Source organism: Poecile atricapillus, chromosome 14 (genome assembly GCF_030490865.1).
Source record: "Poecile atricapillus isolate bPoeAtr1 chromosome 14, bPoeAtr1.hap1, whole genome shotgun sequence".
In the NCBI taxonomy this organism is placed as follows: Eukaryota; Metazoa; Chordata; class Aves; order Passeriformes; family Paridae; genus Poecile; species Poecile atricapillus.
In genome coordinates, this window is record NC_081262.1 from 870,629 (window position 1) to 887,605 (window position 16,977).

Sequence of the window (16,977 nt, forward strand, 5' to 3'; positions counted from 1 at the left end):
CAACATGAACACAGTGCCTGTTCAAACAAAGAATTCCTGAAGGATTAATGAGCTAATTTGTGAATTACATTAGTCCCTCAATGAACTTAGATGTGACATTTTTGACCTTTCTAGGCGATCTCAGTAACCAAATATACAAAGTCCGTGACAACTGAAGTGTTAATTTCTTTCAGACCGGCACTGTGCACCAGCTGGCAGCAAATCCAGGCTGGAAAACAAAGTATGATGTGGATCTGTTGCCAAAGCAGGCATCCACACCCAGCAGGCCTAATATAAACACAGGCTTCCTCAGCTTTATTTTACCAAGCTGGGACACTTTTCTGCAAATATCTCTGAGTACCACTTTTGGCAGCTCAGCTCTAAGGCATGTGCATCACTGACAGACATTTTAAATACAGATGCATAAAATACATTATTAAAATTCAAGTTCGTGCATTACTTCTAAGCATGGAGAATTGATTTTGCATTAGGGGTGAAAAATAGCTGAAAGGTTGAATATGCAAAGCACATAAAGAAGCCATAACTCTCTGCTTTGAGCAAATTCCACAATATCACATTTCCACAAAAATAAAAAAAAAGCTTCCACTTCACAATTGCACACATACGAGAAAGAGATGACTTTGACCCAAGAAAACTGTTGATAGCAGATGAGCTTGTAAAGCAGCAACTGTAAAAATCAGGGTATTTACAGAGCATCCAAACAACTGGCATCCATGCTTAGCTTTCCTGCTACAAGTGTTTCATGGTCTTGCCTTGGCCAGGATCACAGCCATACCACAATCTAACAGCAGGCTGTGCACAACCCATATGCTCCAATGGACAACTATCCTAGTCTCTGACAGATGGACATCTGTGACCCTGAGGACCCCCTCAGGAAAATACAGACTGGGACTCAGTTATGGCAGTTCTCATTTAGTGCTACAGCAAAAGACGTTGTATGTTGGTTTCTGGTCTTAATTTGTTAGGAACCAGCTTGTGAATGTTAGCAGAGGAACTTCTGCTTCAGTAATAACTTAGTTATAACTTCTGCTTCCCAAGGAGTAACTTGGGAAACAGAAGATCACCTGGTTCAGATGCCATCCTCAGAGACCTATGTTTACCTCTGTGCTCCTGCAGATTATTCTAATAAAAAATTTTAACAAAAATCTTTAAGAAAATCTTACAGTCCTTTTGTATTTTAAGTTCATAATTAAGTTCATTTTAAGATCTGTAAAACAGATCACTTCTCATTTCTGGTGGCCACTGCAAGTCTCACAATCCAGGGTAGATCTGCTCAGACACTACACGGGCACAGCTAAAGGGCCTTTTATCATGTTATTACATCATTTATTTGTTTAACAGCCTAGTGCTAAAGCTTAGATGATGGCTTCCCTGAGAAGAAATCACGAATTCAAATTACTAAAGTACTCTGGAAAATGGAGAGAAAACAACTGTAACTTCCACAGATTTGGGAGTGCTCTTATTTGAGGAAGAGGATAAAAAAATCAGCTCACTTAGCTGAGAGAAACAGCTGGATACAATTCTTCTAAGCAAATCACAGTGTGGGATAACAGCACAGAAGGAAAATAATTATTTAATCTCACTGACAAATTTGGCATTTGAACAACTGGATATAAAATACTTATGAATAAATCCACACAGAAAACTAAATATAAGCTTTTAACTGTCATACTGATGAGGTCCAGAAACAGCTTCCCAAAAGCTGAGCCTAAGACGTGACTTGAGCACTCATGAAAGAGGTTCCGTGACAAGAATACATGCCACTGTAGGGAACTGAACTCCATAATCTGTTCCCATCCTGTGAATTTGTAAAATTACTCATATAACTGATGTTTTCAAAAATTTGCTATGCAGAAAACTGCTAACATCCAATTAACCCTGTCTCATTCATGTACCTTTCGAAGTCAGGCTTCCTAAAATTCTACGCTTACAGTGCAGTCGCCCAGCCTCTCTCTGTAACAGAGAGACACAAGCACTGGGAATTCAATGATGTTAGTGACCAAGTACCTGAGCTCCAGCTGCCATACCTATGCTGACATTCCTCATCTCCTGTGTGACCTGGACTTCCATGTTCCGGCTGTTCCGCTTTTCTCGTGCCCTCTTATTGCTCTTGGTGGTGCCATTGGTGTACTCGCCGATGGGCTGGATGCTCTCGTTCAGAGGGGTGACAGCGGCAGAGGGCACAGATGATGTGGGAGTGTTGGACTTGGTTCCCGTGGTGCTTGGCGTGGCAGCTGCCGAGGACTGCCCAGATTCAGACATTTCGTCTTGAGGGCACTGTGGCAATTCCAGGGCAGAAGAACAGAAAGGGAAAAGCACAATTATACATTTCAGTAAGTCCCATTTGCTGGTGTATGGCTGCCTTAAAGCATTATGAGCATGGTTCTTGCTCACTGTACCAGTTACTTGTCCCATTGTTTGCCGGTGACACCAGGTACTACCACCACAGTGAAACAGTGAGTTCTCGTGCTGAACTCAACAAGTAAATCCCACCTGTGGAAAGGGCTATAACCTTCCTCCTTCACTACTGAATACTGGTCTTCACAAATCACACTGGTATGTGATCTCAAGAAGGTGGCCTTATCACAGGTGAAAAGCACCTGTAGCTTGCTCACACTGACTACAGTGAAAGCTGAAGGGCTTTGGCACTTGCAGCAAACTAGGCCAGTGTTTCCCAAGGCTGGAAGGCAATATGGATATCGCTTGGGAAGGATTGGAACCCACTCTTAGAAGTCTTGGCTGATATCATTACTGTAAGCCACCAACACACCTGGATGAGAAAACAGCAAAATGGTTATGTCACTAAACTGCAGAAGCAGAGTGGACACTGATCTGGGATGCTATGGCATGTCTGACACAGGAGACCTATGTCCCCAAACCACCTTATGCAGAGCTAGGCAGGCATGGGTCCAGCTTGAGAATACAGCAGAAACAGGTGTGGTCTCCCACTTCCAAATGGCAGGATGACAATACCCAATAATTCAGAAAGGTGAGAAATGAACACAGAAGATGGATTATCAGTATGGAATGTGCAAAATGGCTCATGGTTCTAAGAGACATTACAGCCCCGCTTCTTGTACCATCACCTCCTGAGGAACAGTGAGGCTTTAAGACTTGGTCAGGGTCTTACTCTGTGACCTGTGTTTGTGAATTAAGGCAGTACTGCTTCAGTCAGATAAGGAATGATCTCTCTCAGACCCAAATGAGACCTCCCCAGTCTTAAGGGCAGCCCGCTCTAACTACTGCCTGCTGGGAGGTGACATAATTAATGCTGAGAGTTATACACAACAGTGAATTGCAATTGGGTGCAGCGGCATCTGCACATTCAGACCCAGCTTTCATCTTCATCACTAGCCTCTCACCTCTGTGGAAGTACTAGAGAGATCCTGGTTCTGCTCAGAGGCTACTCTGAGCCCCCCAACCTTGGAGCTGTGACACCATTTCACTCTGCTCATCTGCAAGTCTCATTTTCTTGTTCTAATAACAGCTTCACAACATGACCATAAAATCCAATATGGGATGAAGGGGAAGACTGAAAAAAAAATGGTGACTTAACCCTTTGCAGCCTTATTTTTGTTAAATCTGGAATTTTATTAAGATCTTCCTTTAATTAGACTGGCCTCTGTATACTTATCTTACAATGCCATGGTGCACACTACCCCGTGGAAGTCAAAGGGTTTACACTGCATCTGTGCATTTATATTGGAAACTCACGTTTTTGTAAATGGCACTACCATTAAATGCAATCCACATTTTGTATATTTTCTGCATTGTCAGTCCAAACAGTACCCACATTCTCACATGAGTATCCAAACCATCTCCCTGCACATATGCTGGTTTTAGCAGCAAGACTGAGATGAGAATTTTGCATTTAGGTTGCTACATGTGGAAACCACACTTCCCACCTCTACTTCATATTCCTGACTTAAGAGCTACTTTCCTACCATGTAAAGAAAAAAAAGAATCAAATGGGATTTTTGATAATAAATAGGCTCCAGTAAGCTTTGGACTACTTCAGCTGCAGTTTGTCTTCTGTGCTTTCAGATGTACAAAGGGACAAAGAGTATCAAGTGTGAAGTGCAACCATAAAACTTCTTTCCTCAAACAAAACTGCTGCTGGATGAAAGAATTCAGGGATGTTCTTGGATCCACTCTAAGTCTATGAAAATAACTGAAGTTCAGGAGCATCTTAGGCATGTAAGAGACACCCAGATGGGTCGACTCCACTTGTCATTCCTTGTTCTTATGAACCAGATGTCATCTAAAAGCCCTTGATCATCAGTGTCTATAGGGTGATATTTGCATCAGCAATATCCTGTAACTTCTTGTTTATTGACATAACCTGCCTCTTAACCTGAACACGTGAATAAGTAATTACCCCGGTCTTTCACTACTCTTAAGTTATAGATGTGAATTTTGTATTTACCTAGAAAACATAATCTACTGACCTTCCAGCCTGCATTGGAAAATTCCTCCCAAATGTATATACTACCAATGTATCCCTCTTCGCAGCCCAGAAGCTGGTATCTTCCTTCTATTGTCTGAGTGCTCTGTTAATGCTAAATATTGCACTAAGAGTACAGCTCTTCTCTCCAGCAAAGGAGGCATTCTCCAAAACCCATAGCTCACCCAAAGAATAATCTCCACAGCCACCACTTACCTACAGTCATACCTGTCAACCTCCTAAACATCAACTGTGTAGTAGTGACCTCCAAAATGCATTGTAAAGGCCCAACATTCATAGCAGTCATATGTCACCATGAGAAGCCACAATTGTATGGTTATAACACTGAAAGCATAGTACATAAAAACAAAAATGTTAAGGACTTTTATCTCCAAAACACTGTATAAAATAAATGTACAACTGAATGCAAAAATAAAATAATGACAGCAACTAAAATAGAAAACAGTAATAAAAAGTAAACAAGGACACTTAAAATGGAAGCACAGCATGGTGCCATGAAGAAGGAAAACTAGAGAGAATAGTCAGGTACATACTGGGAAAGTGAGTCATCTGTGAGTGACATCAGCAAAATACCAGAGCTCTGAAGAAGAGGTAAGGGATGCATGAGCCACACCTCTGAGAAGTCAGTCATACAGAGAATTTAAGAAACAGTATTTCAGTCACAGAGTGTTCAAGAAACTTGTGGGAGGAAAATCTCCATTTCAAACTAGCAAGTCAGTCAATTACATCCTTTAATTATTCATTAATTTGTTCCATACTCAGGAAATTCTCCGTAACAGACTACCCATCCAAGTCTTCCACAGCACAAGCTCCTCAGGTCCACTGTACCATCTAGCCTCCTTTATCCCAGCATTCCACTCGGAGCTGAACTTGGCCACCAAAGCTTCCCATTTATCTGAGTTGCTGCTGCATTCCCCTGAAATGCAGATGCTGGGTTACTTCTTATGCAAGTTCTCAGTGGGACTACTTAAAGAATTAGACCTTAGCAAGGCTGTGGAAGATGGATCTAACTACAGTGTCCACCCAGCTCTTCTCTAAAAACTAACCCCCACTGCCCAGCCTGATCATTGGAAGGTCTGTTCATGCCAAGGTGTGCAGCACTGTCTGGAGAGCCTGAGGAATAACTGATTCCAGAGGTGGGCTGGGCTCTGTACATTTTGGTTGTCTTGGCACAGCACCAGTACGAAGAAATACATTAATGCTCTGTCCTCATTTCCGCCATCCGTTATTATGTTATTGTACAGTGTGGCACTGCTATTCTGTAATTTCAGGCAGAGCTTTCAAGGAACAGCTGCAGGATGTCAATGGCATTCTGCAAGTTGCTACATTTCCCAAAATTCTGTGCCTCTAACACTACAATAAGGACTGGATTCCAACCCCCCATCTTTTGCCAGCAGGCAAAGATATTTTGGATTTCCAAATTCCACAATGGCAGAGAGCTGACAAACTGCTGACATTTGTGCTGTGCTAGGCCTGGCTGTTTTACAGACATAGTGTTAAAAAAATTAACTTGCTGCTTTTTTTTCTGAGTAAATAGTGAATTTGTCTATGCATCAAGGCCACTGCTGTAGATTGCCTCACATGAAAGCCCATTCATGGAATCTGGAGACATACAGAAGGGGTACAACAAGCTGGGGATTTCTTTTTCTTAATCTCCTGTTCGCCTTTACTGCCTCAATGTAGTTTACAGGATCAGTGATTCACAACTTTTCAAAAGGAGACCAGTCCTTACATGTGACACATAAAACAGCTGATGGTCTACAAATTCCAAGCAGAGTGAAGCTAAATTTAATCAGACACTTTTGAAGTAGAGCAGAAAATCTCTGAGATACCAGTGGACACACTGAGCTGTGCTCAGCAGAGAAACCAGAGTCTCTCAGACCTGTCACCAGGCATTTGTGGAAAATCATTTAAAGAGGAGAATTTGGTGGGATCCTAAGCACAAAGACTTTGCAAAATCTACAAGTATAGATCATGGGAAATGCACTGTAGCATGCATAGCCTAATCTGTAAATAGCTGCAGTGAGCTGTCAGCTCAGAGCACACCACTTGGGCCTTGGGGCTCAGACCAATCTCCAAATAGCAGAGTGGAGACCTCTGAATGGCAGAGCAGAGCACAAGATGCGTCAGGCAGCATGAACTGCTCCAGTGCTGCTGCAATGCTGTGAGGATTTTGGAAAACCTGATGCAGAAGGCAGAGCAGTAACAGTGACAGATGTACTGAAAGTAGACAGTGCAAGTCTAGAGCAGTGACTAGGCATAGGAGGAACACAAGACCTTTAAGCGCAGTGCAAGACTTAGGCATCCAGACAGAATAGCAAGGGAGCCCTTTAAAGTGAAGACAGGAAGGCCAGGAGATCAGTCAAAAATGACAAACACTTATGGGCAAGTGCAACCGAATGCCTGGCCCCAGTTGAGTTGCAGAACCATTGCTCTAACCGAAGTGGAGAGAAGGGACAGGTTCCACCATGCCCTCTTCCAAATAAACCATTAAGAAGTGAAGGATTTCTCTTCACTCAATCCCTAACTCCTTTCACACACATCCCTCTCAACTTGGGGCCAGCCAAGTAAAGGAGATTATCCCTGAGAAAAGCAGCATGAGGAGCTGCGTCAAATCCTTCCTGCACCATATGCCAGATCTGCAGAAGAATATCCTCCCACCTTCAGCACAGCTACTATGGGAGCAAATACATAGGGAGAGGCTGCAAAGGGTTACGGACACAGATTGTCTCTAGCTTAATGAAAATGTGAGACGTTATCGACAGCGAGAGAGTGGGAAACCCTTGCTCTGTGATGGTCTAGAAAACCTTGTAGCTGGAGTTGGACTGCAGCTGGCCGAGGTCACTCAGGTGCCAGTGGTCCAGTGTTGGGATGATCTTGGCCCCTATCTGCCCACGTACCATGCCATCAGCGAGGGGGAAGACATTGAGGGAGTTAGGACGTTCCTTCCTGCTAAAGAGACAAACAGGAGAGAGAGAGGGAAGTGTGTTAGCAATGTACAAGGTTCTGATAGAAAACAAATAGCATGCTAGTGTATGTGAAATACTAGTTACTAGTATGTGAAATACTAGTTACTATTAACTGGACTGCAGCTGTTACCCTCAAGTGGCAGCTGTCTGAACTCCCAACTCCCACACTTCCTTGGTGCTGGCTGCTCTGTCCCATGGTCTTACTGATAGAGTAATACCTCCTCCTGGGGAAACTTTAATAGGGAGGTGGTCAGTGGCCATAACAGATTCAACTGACTGCTCAATCAGTATGAGAAATTTGGAGGATCATGAAAGTGCAGGGAACCACCAGCCAATTTAAGTCAGTGCTTCTTCTGAGAAATAAAGGTACAAGGAAAATAACCAACGGAAAACAGTTCTCACAGCAAAAAAGTAAAAGCTCCATAGCTTCTAGAGATGTCATCACAGGGTGAAGAAGAAAGCTTTTAAGTGTCATCTACATTAAACTTACGACATTCCACCCCAAATCTGGTGAGCTTCAACAACAGGAACCAGAGGGGTTAGATCACTTCCAATTTTAAGCATGAAAGAGAGTATTTATACTCTTTGATCTCTCTCCATGTCCATATTACAACGTACTCACAACTCACTCTCAAAAAACAAAGATAAAAATTAATGCATCATGCATATTGCTAGGTGTCTCTAAGTATGCTCTGTTCATGCTCTCCTTTCTGGCAACTGCAGGTGACTCACTAGCTGCAGGTTTGATTCCAAACAAAAGCTGGCACAGATTTTGAGATCAAGCTTCAGTGGGAGAAAATCTAGAGCAAGCAGTGGAGGTGGAAAGGCTGTGGCAGCAGCTTGCTGAACCCAGAAAATGGTTCAGAGTATCTCTAATTGCCTCCAGTCCCTGCAGAGCTGAACTAAATTGATTCTCCGTGTGATGTGCACCTACACTCGGACTCAATCATACTTCACCTACTCCTGCACAGCATTTCTGCTTAATTGTGGGGGTGTGATGAAACCTGCCATTCTGTAGCACGCTGTTAGTAACAGCAGACCTCCATGTGCCTGTCTGTAATGATCATCAGCATTGGGTGTCATGCCCAGGCTCGGAAACAAGCACAGACACCCCACCTGTGACCATGGCAAGCAACTGCTACAGGGCCTCTGGGACAGAACAAACACACTAATATAGGGGATGGTACACCAGCCAGCTCTTTTAGAAAATAGAGAGATGGAGTGTCCAGCAGAGGAGACGATATTTGCTGAGAAAAACCACAACGCCCAACCTTCGAAGTCACTCCCAGCACTGCCCAGCCACCACATCATGCTGCACTGCTGCATCAGTGCCTACCTCGAATAGGCAAAAAGGCCTCCTGTGGCCTGTCTTGGATAGGCAAGATATGACAGAAAGGTGTTTCCAGTGTGGCCTGCTTGGGATGCACTTTTCCTAGAAATCTGCATTAAAATCCCCTCCTTAAGATACTAGACTCATACATGGAAGTTTCATACACATACCCTCTTAGAAAGGAGGCATGCAACTGGGTGTTGGAGGAACACAGATCACTGATCATTATTAACCTTCTCACAGGTAACAAGCAATAGGACAAGAGGAAATATCCTCAAGTTGCACCAAGGTAGGTTCAGATTGGATATTGCAGAAAATTTCTTCACTGAAACAGTGGTTAAGCATGGAAGCAGGCTGCCCAGGACAGTAGTGGAGTCACAATTCTTGGAAGCATTCAAAAGGTGTGTGGATGCGGTACTTTGAGATATGATTTAGTGGGCATGAGGGTATCCAATTAAAGGTTGGACTTGATGATATTGGAGGTCTTTTCCAACCTTAATGATTCTACATTCTCCACAGATTCAAGTCCAGACTCCTATGTGATAGAAATTGTCAGTTTCCTTGTAGCTTTTTCTTTCCATTACAAAAGGCTTGTGACTTCAATAACTGTTGAAGGTTTAGTGAAAACATTCCACCGCTGTTTGCCTAAATCCCAATTTACGACTGTAACCTGCCACTTATATCTGCTCCTACTAGGTCATGATGCCAAGGGACAATTACCTCTGCCTCTCTACTCTCTTTATCTCACTGCTATCATTCCAAGACCCTGAAAGTTTCTAACAGGTGGGTTTTAAGTTTCTACAAAAGTTTCTAAATAACGTACTAGGCAAATGTTTCCTCTCCTAGGAAATCTTCACCCTGGCATTGATACAAGCACCACAGAAAGTACAGTTAATTATGTGTAAGAGATTATGAAGGGATTCAAAAGTAGAAATCAGAGCCACTTTATGCCACAAAATCAGAAAATTCCTAGTTTTACTGATAAAGAAATATTCCAAGGGTCCCTAAGAGTCGACTTCCAAAAAAATCTCTCTTTTTTATGGAGAAAACAAAATTGGGTCATTTTTTGAGATGCTTTAACCATTGTATCTTTCCTTTTCTTCAGGACTGAATGATAGTGTAAGAGAGTCTTGCTTCCACAGGTGTAGGGAGAAGGAGAAAGATTCCTGTAACTGCAGAACAGTCCTTGTCAAACCAGTGGTGCAGCCAGAATATCTTAGTGACTATGCTGGAATGACTTGATATAACTCACTGACAACACTGAGACGTAAGAGCTGCCCCAAAAGTATGCTGAAAGACATTAAATTATACTTTCCCCTTTTCTTTTTTGTTGATATGCAAACACATACACACTTAACACACAAGGAAATACAGGAGCCACTGAATGGAGAGGAAATGTGTGAATTTCACAGTCCCTATTAAAGAGACAGAGGTACACAGTCTCTGTAGCATCAGAAGCTGTAGAATCTTCAGAAAGGAATTTTAGCAAAGACTGTTAGGAAATTTCCTTGCTGAGTTTCTTTGGAAACACCTTCAAGCCTCTTCAAAACCTCCCAGGAAAGGGTAAAGAGCAAACACTGCTGAAGAGCTAACTCTAGTTTTGCAGTCCTGGAGTTGGCTACCAAATTTAAATGCAAATAAATTTAAAGTGTCCTCAGGGCTTGTCTAAATTTTGCTGCAGTTGCCCTCATATACCCAAATCATTCCAGGACTCACCCAGGGTGAGTTTTAACATTTCACTTGTTAGTTCCACCTTGAGTTACAAGGTGAATAGCACACTCTCTATTCAATAAAGGTTTGCAGTAGCCAAAACCTGGGATTAGGATGTTCTTCAAGCAATACCCTGAAGTTTATAAAACATAACAAAACTACAGTTTTTCAGAATTTAAAGAGTAGAACTACTCTCTTTGAAGGCTCTGGGCACAGCATTCCCTGCACAACCATCAGCCAAAGTGCCTTTGGAAACCTACTGACACTGACACCTGTTCTTCTCCACTCAGAAACCAGGCATGGCTTGTTCTCTAGAGTATGGTAAAACAGAATAAATTTCTTGGAACCTCAGGGAATTGCATCAAGATGTGTCAGGGGAGTTTTAGGCTGAATTTCAGGTAAAAATTCTTCCCCCAGAGTGTGGTGAACACTGAACAAGCTCCCCAGGGAATGGTCACAGCCCCAACGCTGCCAGAGCTCCAGGAGCATTTGGATACCACTCTCAGGCACAGGATGGGATTGCAGGGACGGAGATGGATTTGAAAATCCTTATGGACCCCTTCCAACTCAGGATTTTCTATGATTCTATAGGTCTATTATTCCTGACTTTTTAAAACATTATGGGATGTGAAGTGTAAACAGCCCATCCCAGACATTTGATCCTGTTTTGGAACCAAACTTGTGTGTCTTCTGCATGTGCATGCACAAGCTTCTCCCTGCTGTATTATCCCAGCTCCATGGGTCCTGCTGCACCCCTGAACCAGCAAGTCCAGCACAGGTGTCAGTAGACACAGAGAGCAAATATGTCAGTACAGTACATTCCTAGCATCACACTGTAACCACTCCACAGCAACCTCCAACACTTGGATTAATGAAGTTCAGGTGCAGCAATAGGATTTACCTTTTCCTCCAGGACTGGCGATGACTGCAGTGACAAACATAACAGCGAAACAGCAGCAATCCCACAAAAAGCGAGACAAAAAGAACAACCATTAGAGAGCAAATGCAATGCAAACATGCAACCCACCACAGACATAAGGTACACATGCACTGCAACTCACACCATGTGGAAGTGGGTACAAACTCATTACACCTCTTGGATGGCTATTGATACACACCACCTCCACAAATGTTGCTGCTAAAACTTCTCCCTAGTCCCATTTATTTTAAATAAATGCACCCAAATTTGTTTCATAGGTCATGAGAAATTATACCTGTCCCCCCACCCAGTGCACTGGGTGATCCACAAACACTGGTGTTCATCCCTCCTCCCTCCAGCAGTGCAATGACATCAAAACACACCTGCCCCAGGTGCTTGTGCACAAGCACAACAGAGAGCTACACACACACACGCAAACAGTGTAAAGCTGGAGACTGAAGAAAAACTCCCATTTCCCACTGGTAGTTCCTACACACTTGGATCACAGTCCCATCACAGGCTTTTCACAGACAGTGTTTCTCTCCAAGGACACTAGCAATATGCCACACTTAAAGGGTAAAAGACTAACTTCTCTGACATAAAAAGGCAATTCTTGATGAAAACTTTGCCCTTCACCACTGAGACTGGCAGTCTTGTAGATACAACCAGCAACACTTTTCAGTGGGCAGCTCTTTCATGGAATGTTAACATAAAGCTATAATTCATATAATTTTATTTGAGAGCTAGGGAAGGAAAAGCTTTTAAGCTTTTAAGAAAGGAAAAAATTAAAAATTATTTCTACTATGCAGTTCATCTCAGGAGTGGGACTTCGATGATCCCTTTCAACTCAGGATATTCTATGATTCTATGACTCAGAGTTGGCAGGTGCACACAGGACCCACCACTTAAAAGAGAGATGCCCTAAATTTGCTTTTGCCTACAGTACTTTTAGATTTTACTGTGTAAGCACTTCCACAGATATATTCTTACTTCCAGAAGCGTAAGCTGGGAGAGAAACAAGCCTAACAGACTTACTCCATTCCTTCTCTAACACTAGGATCAGGTCATGTTCTGGGAGCTAACTCTGGATATCCAGACTGTGAGGGATAGAAGAGAAGGAAGAAAAATAGTGTGGAGATTTTATGAACAGATGAGCACCTACAAACTACTGGTTCTTTTTATACCATGTCCTCTCAACCTTTCTACACCCCTCATGCCTGTCTCTTCTGCCTAGGAAAACTGACATCTAGCTTTTTTTTGTTTTTCTCATTTGATTCCTATATTTTAGACAATCTATTTCTAGTCAGAACCCAAACACTGCAGGAAGGGAGGAAAATCCATTTCCTGGATGCAAGCAGGATCTTTGGTGACTGACGGAAAGCTTCCTCTGAAAGAACAGGTGAAAATATCCTGTAGCGGCTAATATATTTAATTGCTATGGTTTTGCTGCCTATCCCACATACAAAGACATGTACACACAAAAACACTTTATTTGACACCTCCATCCGTTTTACAGATAAACTTTTACACACCACCTAAGAAAACAAATGTGTTTTCCAGAGGCCCCATCAATAGCATGATAAAGCTGTGCCTTTATGAAACAGCACACAAAGCCCCTCACCATCAAGTACCCACAGCTCACCCAGAACCTGTTAAATGAGAGCTTCAGCTACAATCTGTGTCCCCAGGGAAAGGTCCTGCTCTGTTTTCTCCTCTCAAACATGCACACTCAGCATGTAAGCTCCCAGGAGACACCTGTTACATGGAGAGGTCATGGCCCTACCTCCTCCCAGGTACACTGCTCTCAGTTTGGTTATTTCCCCCAACTTGCTGCATCTTAGATCGCTCGATATGTTCCACATAGGTCTGGATCATCTGTGAGGAGAAAAAAAATCCGTGAGGCAAACAGATGAGAAGAAAAGGCTCCTTTTCTACTTTTGTTTAATTTTCTATGGCATCCATTTCCAATTCCCTGGGGTTTTTTTCAGCCTTCCTTGTCTTTACTGTTGCCTTCTAAGCTGATGATGTACGTGAATGGTCTAATCTGATAGGAAATTTCTCAGCATATAGTGTCAGAAATTACTTCAACTGCATCTCATAACCAAAGAGCCTTGAAAGAACATATCCCAAAACAACATAAGCCTGGAGGCTTGTTGGCAATGGGAGATGAGGTAGTGGGACACTGTGCACAGCATCACAGAACAGATGAGATTGGAAGGAATGTCCTAAAGTCCATCAGTCCACCCCCTGCTGAAATAGGGCAACACAGAGCAGGCTGCCATGGGACTGTGTCCAGCTGGCTTATTAATATCTCCAAGGAAGGAGACTCCAATATGCCTCTGAACAACCTATGCCACGGCTCATTGTCCTTGCAGTAAAGTGGTTTTTACTACTTTGTTCACAGTGATCTTTCTGTTTTCCAGTTTGCATCAGCTTCCTCCACTGGGCACCAGTGAACACAGCCTGTCTCCATCCTCTTTACACCCCCCAGTCAGGTATTTCTGATGTTCCCAAAGTTCAGAAGCTCTAATCATCACTAGGATTGTAAAGCTGAGTTCCTTGACATGATATAGTCATGTAGATATAGACAAAGAGTTTGTTTATTTATTTAGAAAGATGATATCCTACCTCTGTGTGACGCTGATGCAGAGCATTATACTCCTTCTTCATTTCCGATTCACGTTCTTCCAGTCGAGAAACTGCAAGAGAAGATCCAACTATCAGCTGACATACACCTGGCTCTCAAAATAAACTATTTGAGAAACAAAGCCTATTTTTTTAGAAATTAATTTATACCTACTGAATAAAACAAACAGAAACAGAATTGTGGGATTTCGTCTATGTTACAAACTTAGTTCATGGGTACTTGCATGTTCCAAATACCAGTAATTCTGCACCATAAATGCAATAAAACCACAGAAGTTTTTCAGCAGTAGCCTGGTGCCCTGTAAGCATCTTAGTTTGGCAACAATTTAAATTGTCCTCTCAGACTGGCTCTTCTGGCTCGTAGAGAAGCAGAAGTACTGGACAAAACACCAGCAAATTCTGAGGGGAACTTCAATGGCCGTACATATTAAGGAAGTATTTGTAAAAACAAATATACTAAGTAACTAATTAACTAACGAATGAATGAAATTATTTTCGTAAGAATAGAAGATTCTAGAAGGAGAAACTGGAAACCAGGTTCCAAAGGCCCAAATCTTGCACCTTGCATCTGGAGAAACTGACCACAAAAGACAAGAAATGCACCCTCTGCTGAGTTAGTGTGTGTACATCCCACCCTTTGGAAAGCTCAGAATTTTACATCAAAGGAAGGAACAACCAGATATTTTGGGCTTTGCACAAATGACACTAAAACAAAAAAAACCTATTAAAATTATTTTTAAAGTAGCACTGTATGTGTGTGGAAGGCATGTGTATAACGGTGTTGGGTGCACAGCTTTGCTTACTCTGGTCTGCATAGTTTTTGGTCTTCAGCTCCAGCTGTCGAGTCTGAAATTCAAGGTGTTCCACTTGGATTTGTAGTTCTTTCTTCTCCTGTTCCAGTGCATCTTCAAACTCTATGAACTTCTGCATAGGGAAGAAGTGGAGAAGGAGGCACAGATGAGGATTATACATAAGGTGGGTTTGCCTTACCATGACCCTTCCTCTCCTCACAAAAACAGATTTGAGAGAATATAAACTGAGGGAATATAAATTACAAAACAGAAACAAGAATTTTTTAAGTACTGTAGGTAGCACAACAGCATTTAATCAAGATGAAGAGTCTATTTTATATTAGAAGCGTATTGTTATCTTTAATGCATAATAATATATAAATTATGGTCAACACGAGTTCTGTAAAGCAGCACAACTCCATCATTATCAGCAATGCTGGTCTTCTTTGTGCCAGGCTGAATTTTGATTCTTGTTAATTTGATGTCACAAAAGGAAAATTTTATTTCCACAATCATGTATTTAAAAATACCTATGTAAAAAACCTTCAGAGTAACTCTTCTAATGATGCAGATGAAAAGAGCTCCACCCAAAATCCCTGTGGGGGGACAAGTCTTGCAGAAATGTGCAAGTCTTTTGGAAAACTAAACCCACCAGCTCTGGTGCTGCTCACTCCCATTATCACCAACACAGAGGCAGCTGCACACAGCCGTGTGACTCCTGGACAGGACACTGGATCAAAGGAAAGATTCTGCAGATACACTCATTTCCAATGAAAACACAATAGGAAAATACCTGATTTCAGGGTCTTCGTTCTGTAAACTGTCACTTCTCACCTGTGAGCTTTACTCACTCCCTGACATGGACGCCAGCACACAAGAGCAGAGTAAAATACGTGGAACATTCCGTTCAGCTCCAGTGTGGGATATTACACAACTCATGGTAGGAACTGGAGCCACAGAAGCTCCATATAATGAAATATCATATAGTATAATATAATACCATTAGATCATATAATATAATAAAATATAATGAAATATTTAAACTCAGCAGGATTACTGAAAAACCGCTCAGACTATTCACCAAGTCTTCACAGAAGTATCGCGAACGTCGTTTATTTCCATCTTTATCACACTTTTATAGGGTCCGACAGGGTCTGCAGGCTTAGCAAGCTACTATTGGTTAATACATATTGTTTACATTCTTTCCCCAGTACACAATGCCATTGTTTCCCGTTATTCTCGCTGTTCCAGTAGAGTTTCAAAGACACTGCCTTTAATATTGCCGCCTGGATTAAAAGCTGGCTTGTGCAGACAGGCTTTTACTAAAATATCATGCTTTTACTCTGTTAAAATGTTTCTCTACACAGGATCCCTGGGAGGTGAATGCATCTCCACATCTCTGCATGTAGCTTGACCAGCCTGGTTCTTGTGCGATACATGGTTATCAGAGGTTTTCTGCGCAGTACAGTAATGCAATAATGACCTATAACCTACACATCTAGATTTAGAAACAGCTGCTTCTAGTACCACCACTGACACAAACTGGTGGGAATGTCCCTAAGGCTCAGAGAACACATGCCTCTCCCCAGCAAACCAAGCCTGAATGTTGCCACTAGTCTCACAAGGGCACAGTACTGCAAAACTATACCATTAGCTGCAGTACACATCCTGGCCTGGCTTACAAACCCAAAATTCAAGTCTCATTACATTACTCCTGCATAGTTCCATCCAAGGAAGCCAGAAGTACACCATTATTTGCACCAACCAGTCCAGTAACTAGAACACAAACCCAACAGCTAAGCTGCATGAGCACAGCTAGGGTTGGGAGCAGCCCTGGATCTGGAGTTCTTGAGGATGAGATCAAGAAGGAAATTAAGCCAAGCAGGCTTTAATCCACCCTTAAACATGTTTATGGGCCAAAAATGAGCCCACAGGAAGCAACAGGGGTCTGTGAAGAGCTCATAACGCTCTGCTCCTGACCCTGCCTCTCTTTCTCCCCATCTGTTTGCCAAATCCTCCTTAGGTCCAGGCCCATCAGATTTACCAGCACATGTACATTGGCTGGAGAAACTTCCTCTGTCTAAAAGCATGGATAATGGGGAAGAAAATCCCCTTCCCTCTGCCTTCTGCATGGCGGAAATGTTCTC

General features: G+C 42.5%; 1 protein-coding gene across 19 annotated transcripts in view; it reads right to left on the minus strand.

The window, feature by feature from the left end:
* The window catches only part of MAPK8IP3 (mitogen-activated protein kinase 8 interacting protein 3), a 77,015-nt gene that overhangs the window by 38,739 nt on the left and 21,299 nt on the right, over window positions 1-16,977 (minus strand). For 14 of the 19 annotated variants that reach the window (XM_058849360.1, XM_058849355.1, XM_058849359.1 and 11 more), the window contains exons 2-7: window positions 14,843-14,963; window positions 14,022-14,092; window positions 13,177-13,268; window positions 11,376-11,399; window positions 7,366-7,417; window positions 2,028-2,277 (exon numbers count right to left, since the gene is read on the minus strand). In XM_058849360.1, the coding sequence (XP_058705343.1) occupies window positions 2,028-2,277; window positions 7,366-7,417; window positions 11,376-11,399; window positions 13,177-13,268; window positions 14,022-14,092; window positions 14,843-14,963 (610 nt within the window). Of the gene's footprint in view, window positions 1-2,027; window positions 2,278-3,362; window positions 3,596-4,660; window positions 4,790-7,365; window positions 7,418-11,375; window positions 11,400-13,176; window positions 13,269-14,021; window positions 14,093-14,842; window positions 14,964-16,977 lie in introns of those variants that run through there. The other 5 variants (XM_058849365.1, XM_058849347.1, XM_058849363.1 and 2 more) reach the window with 4 other exon arrangements.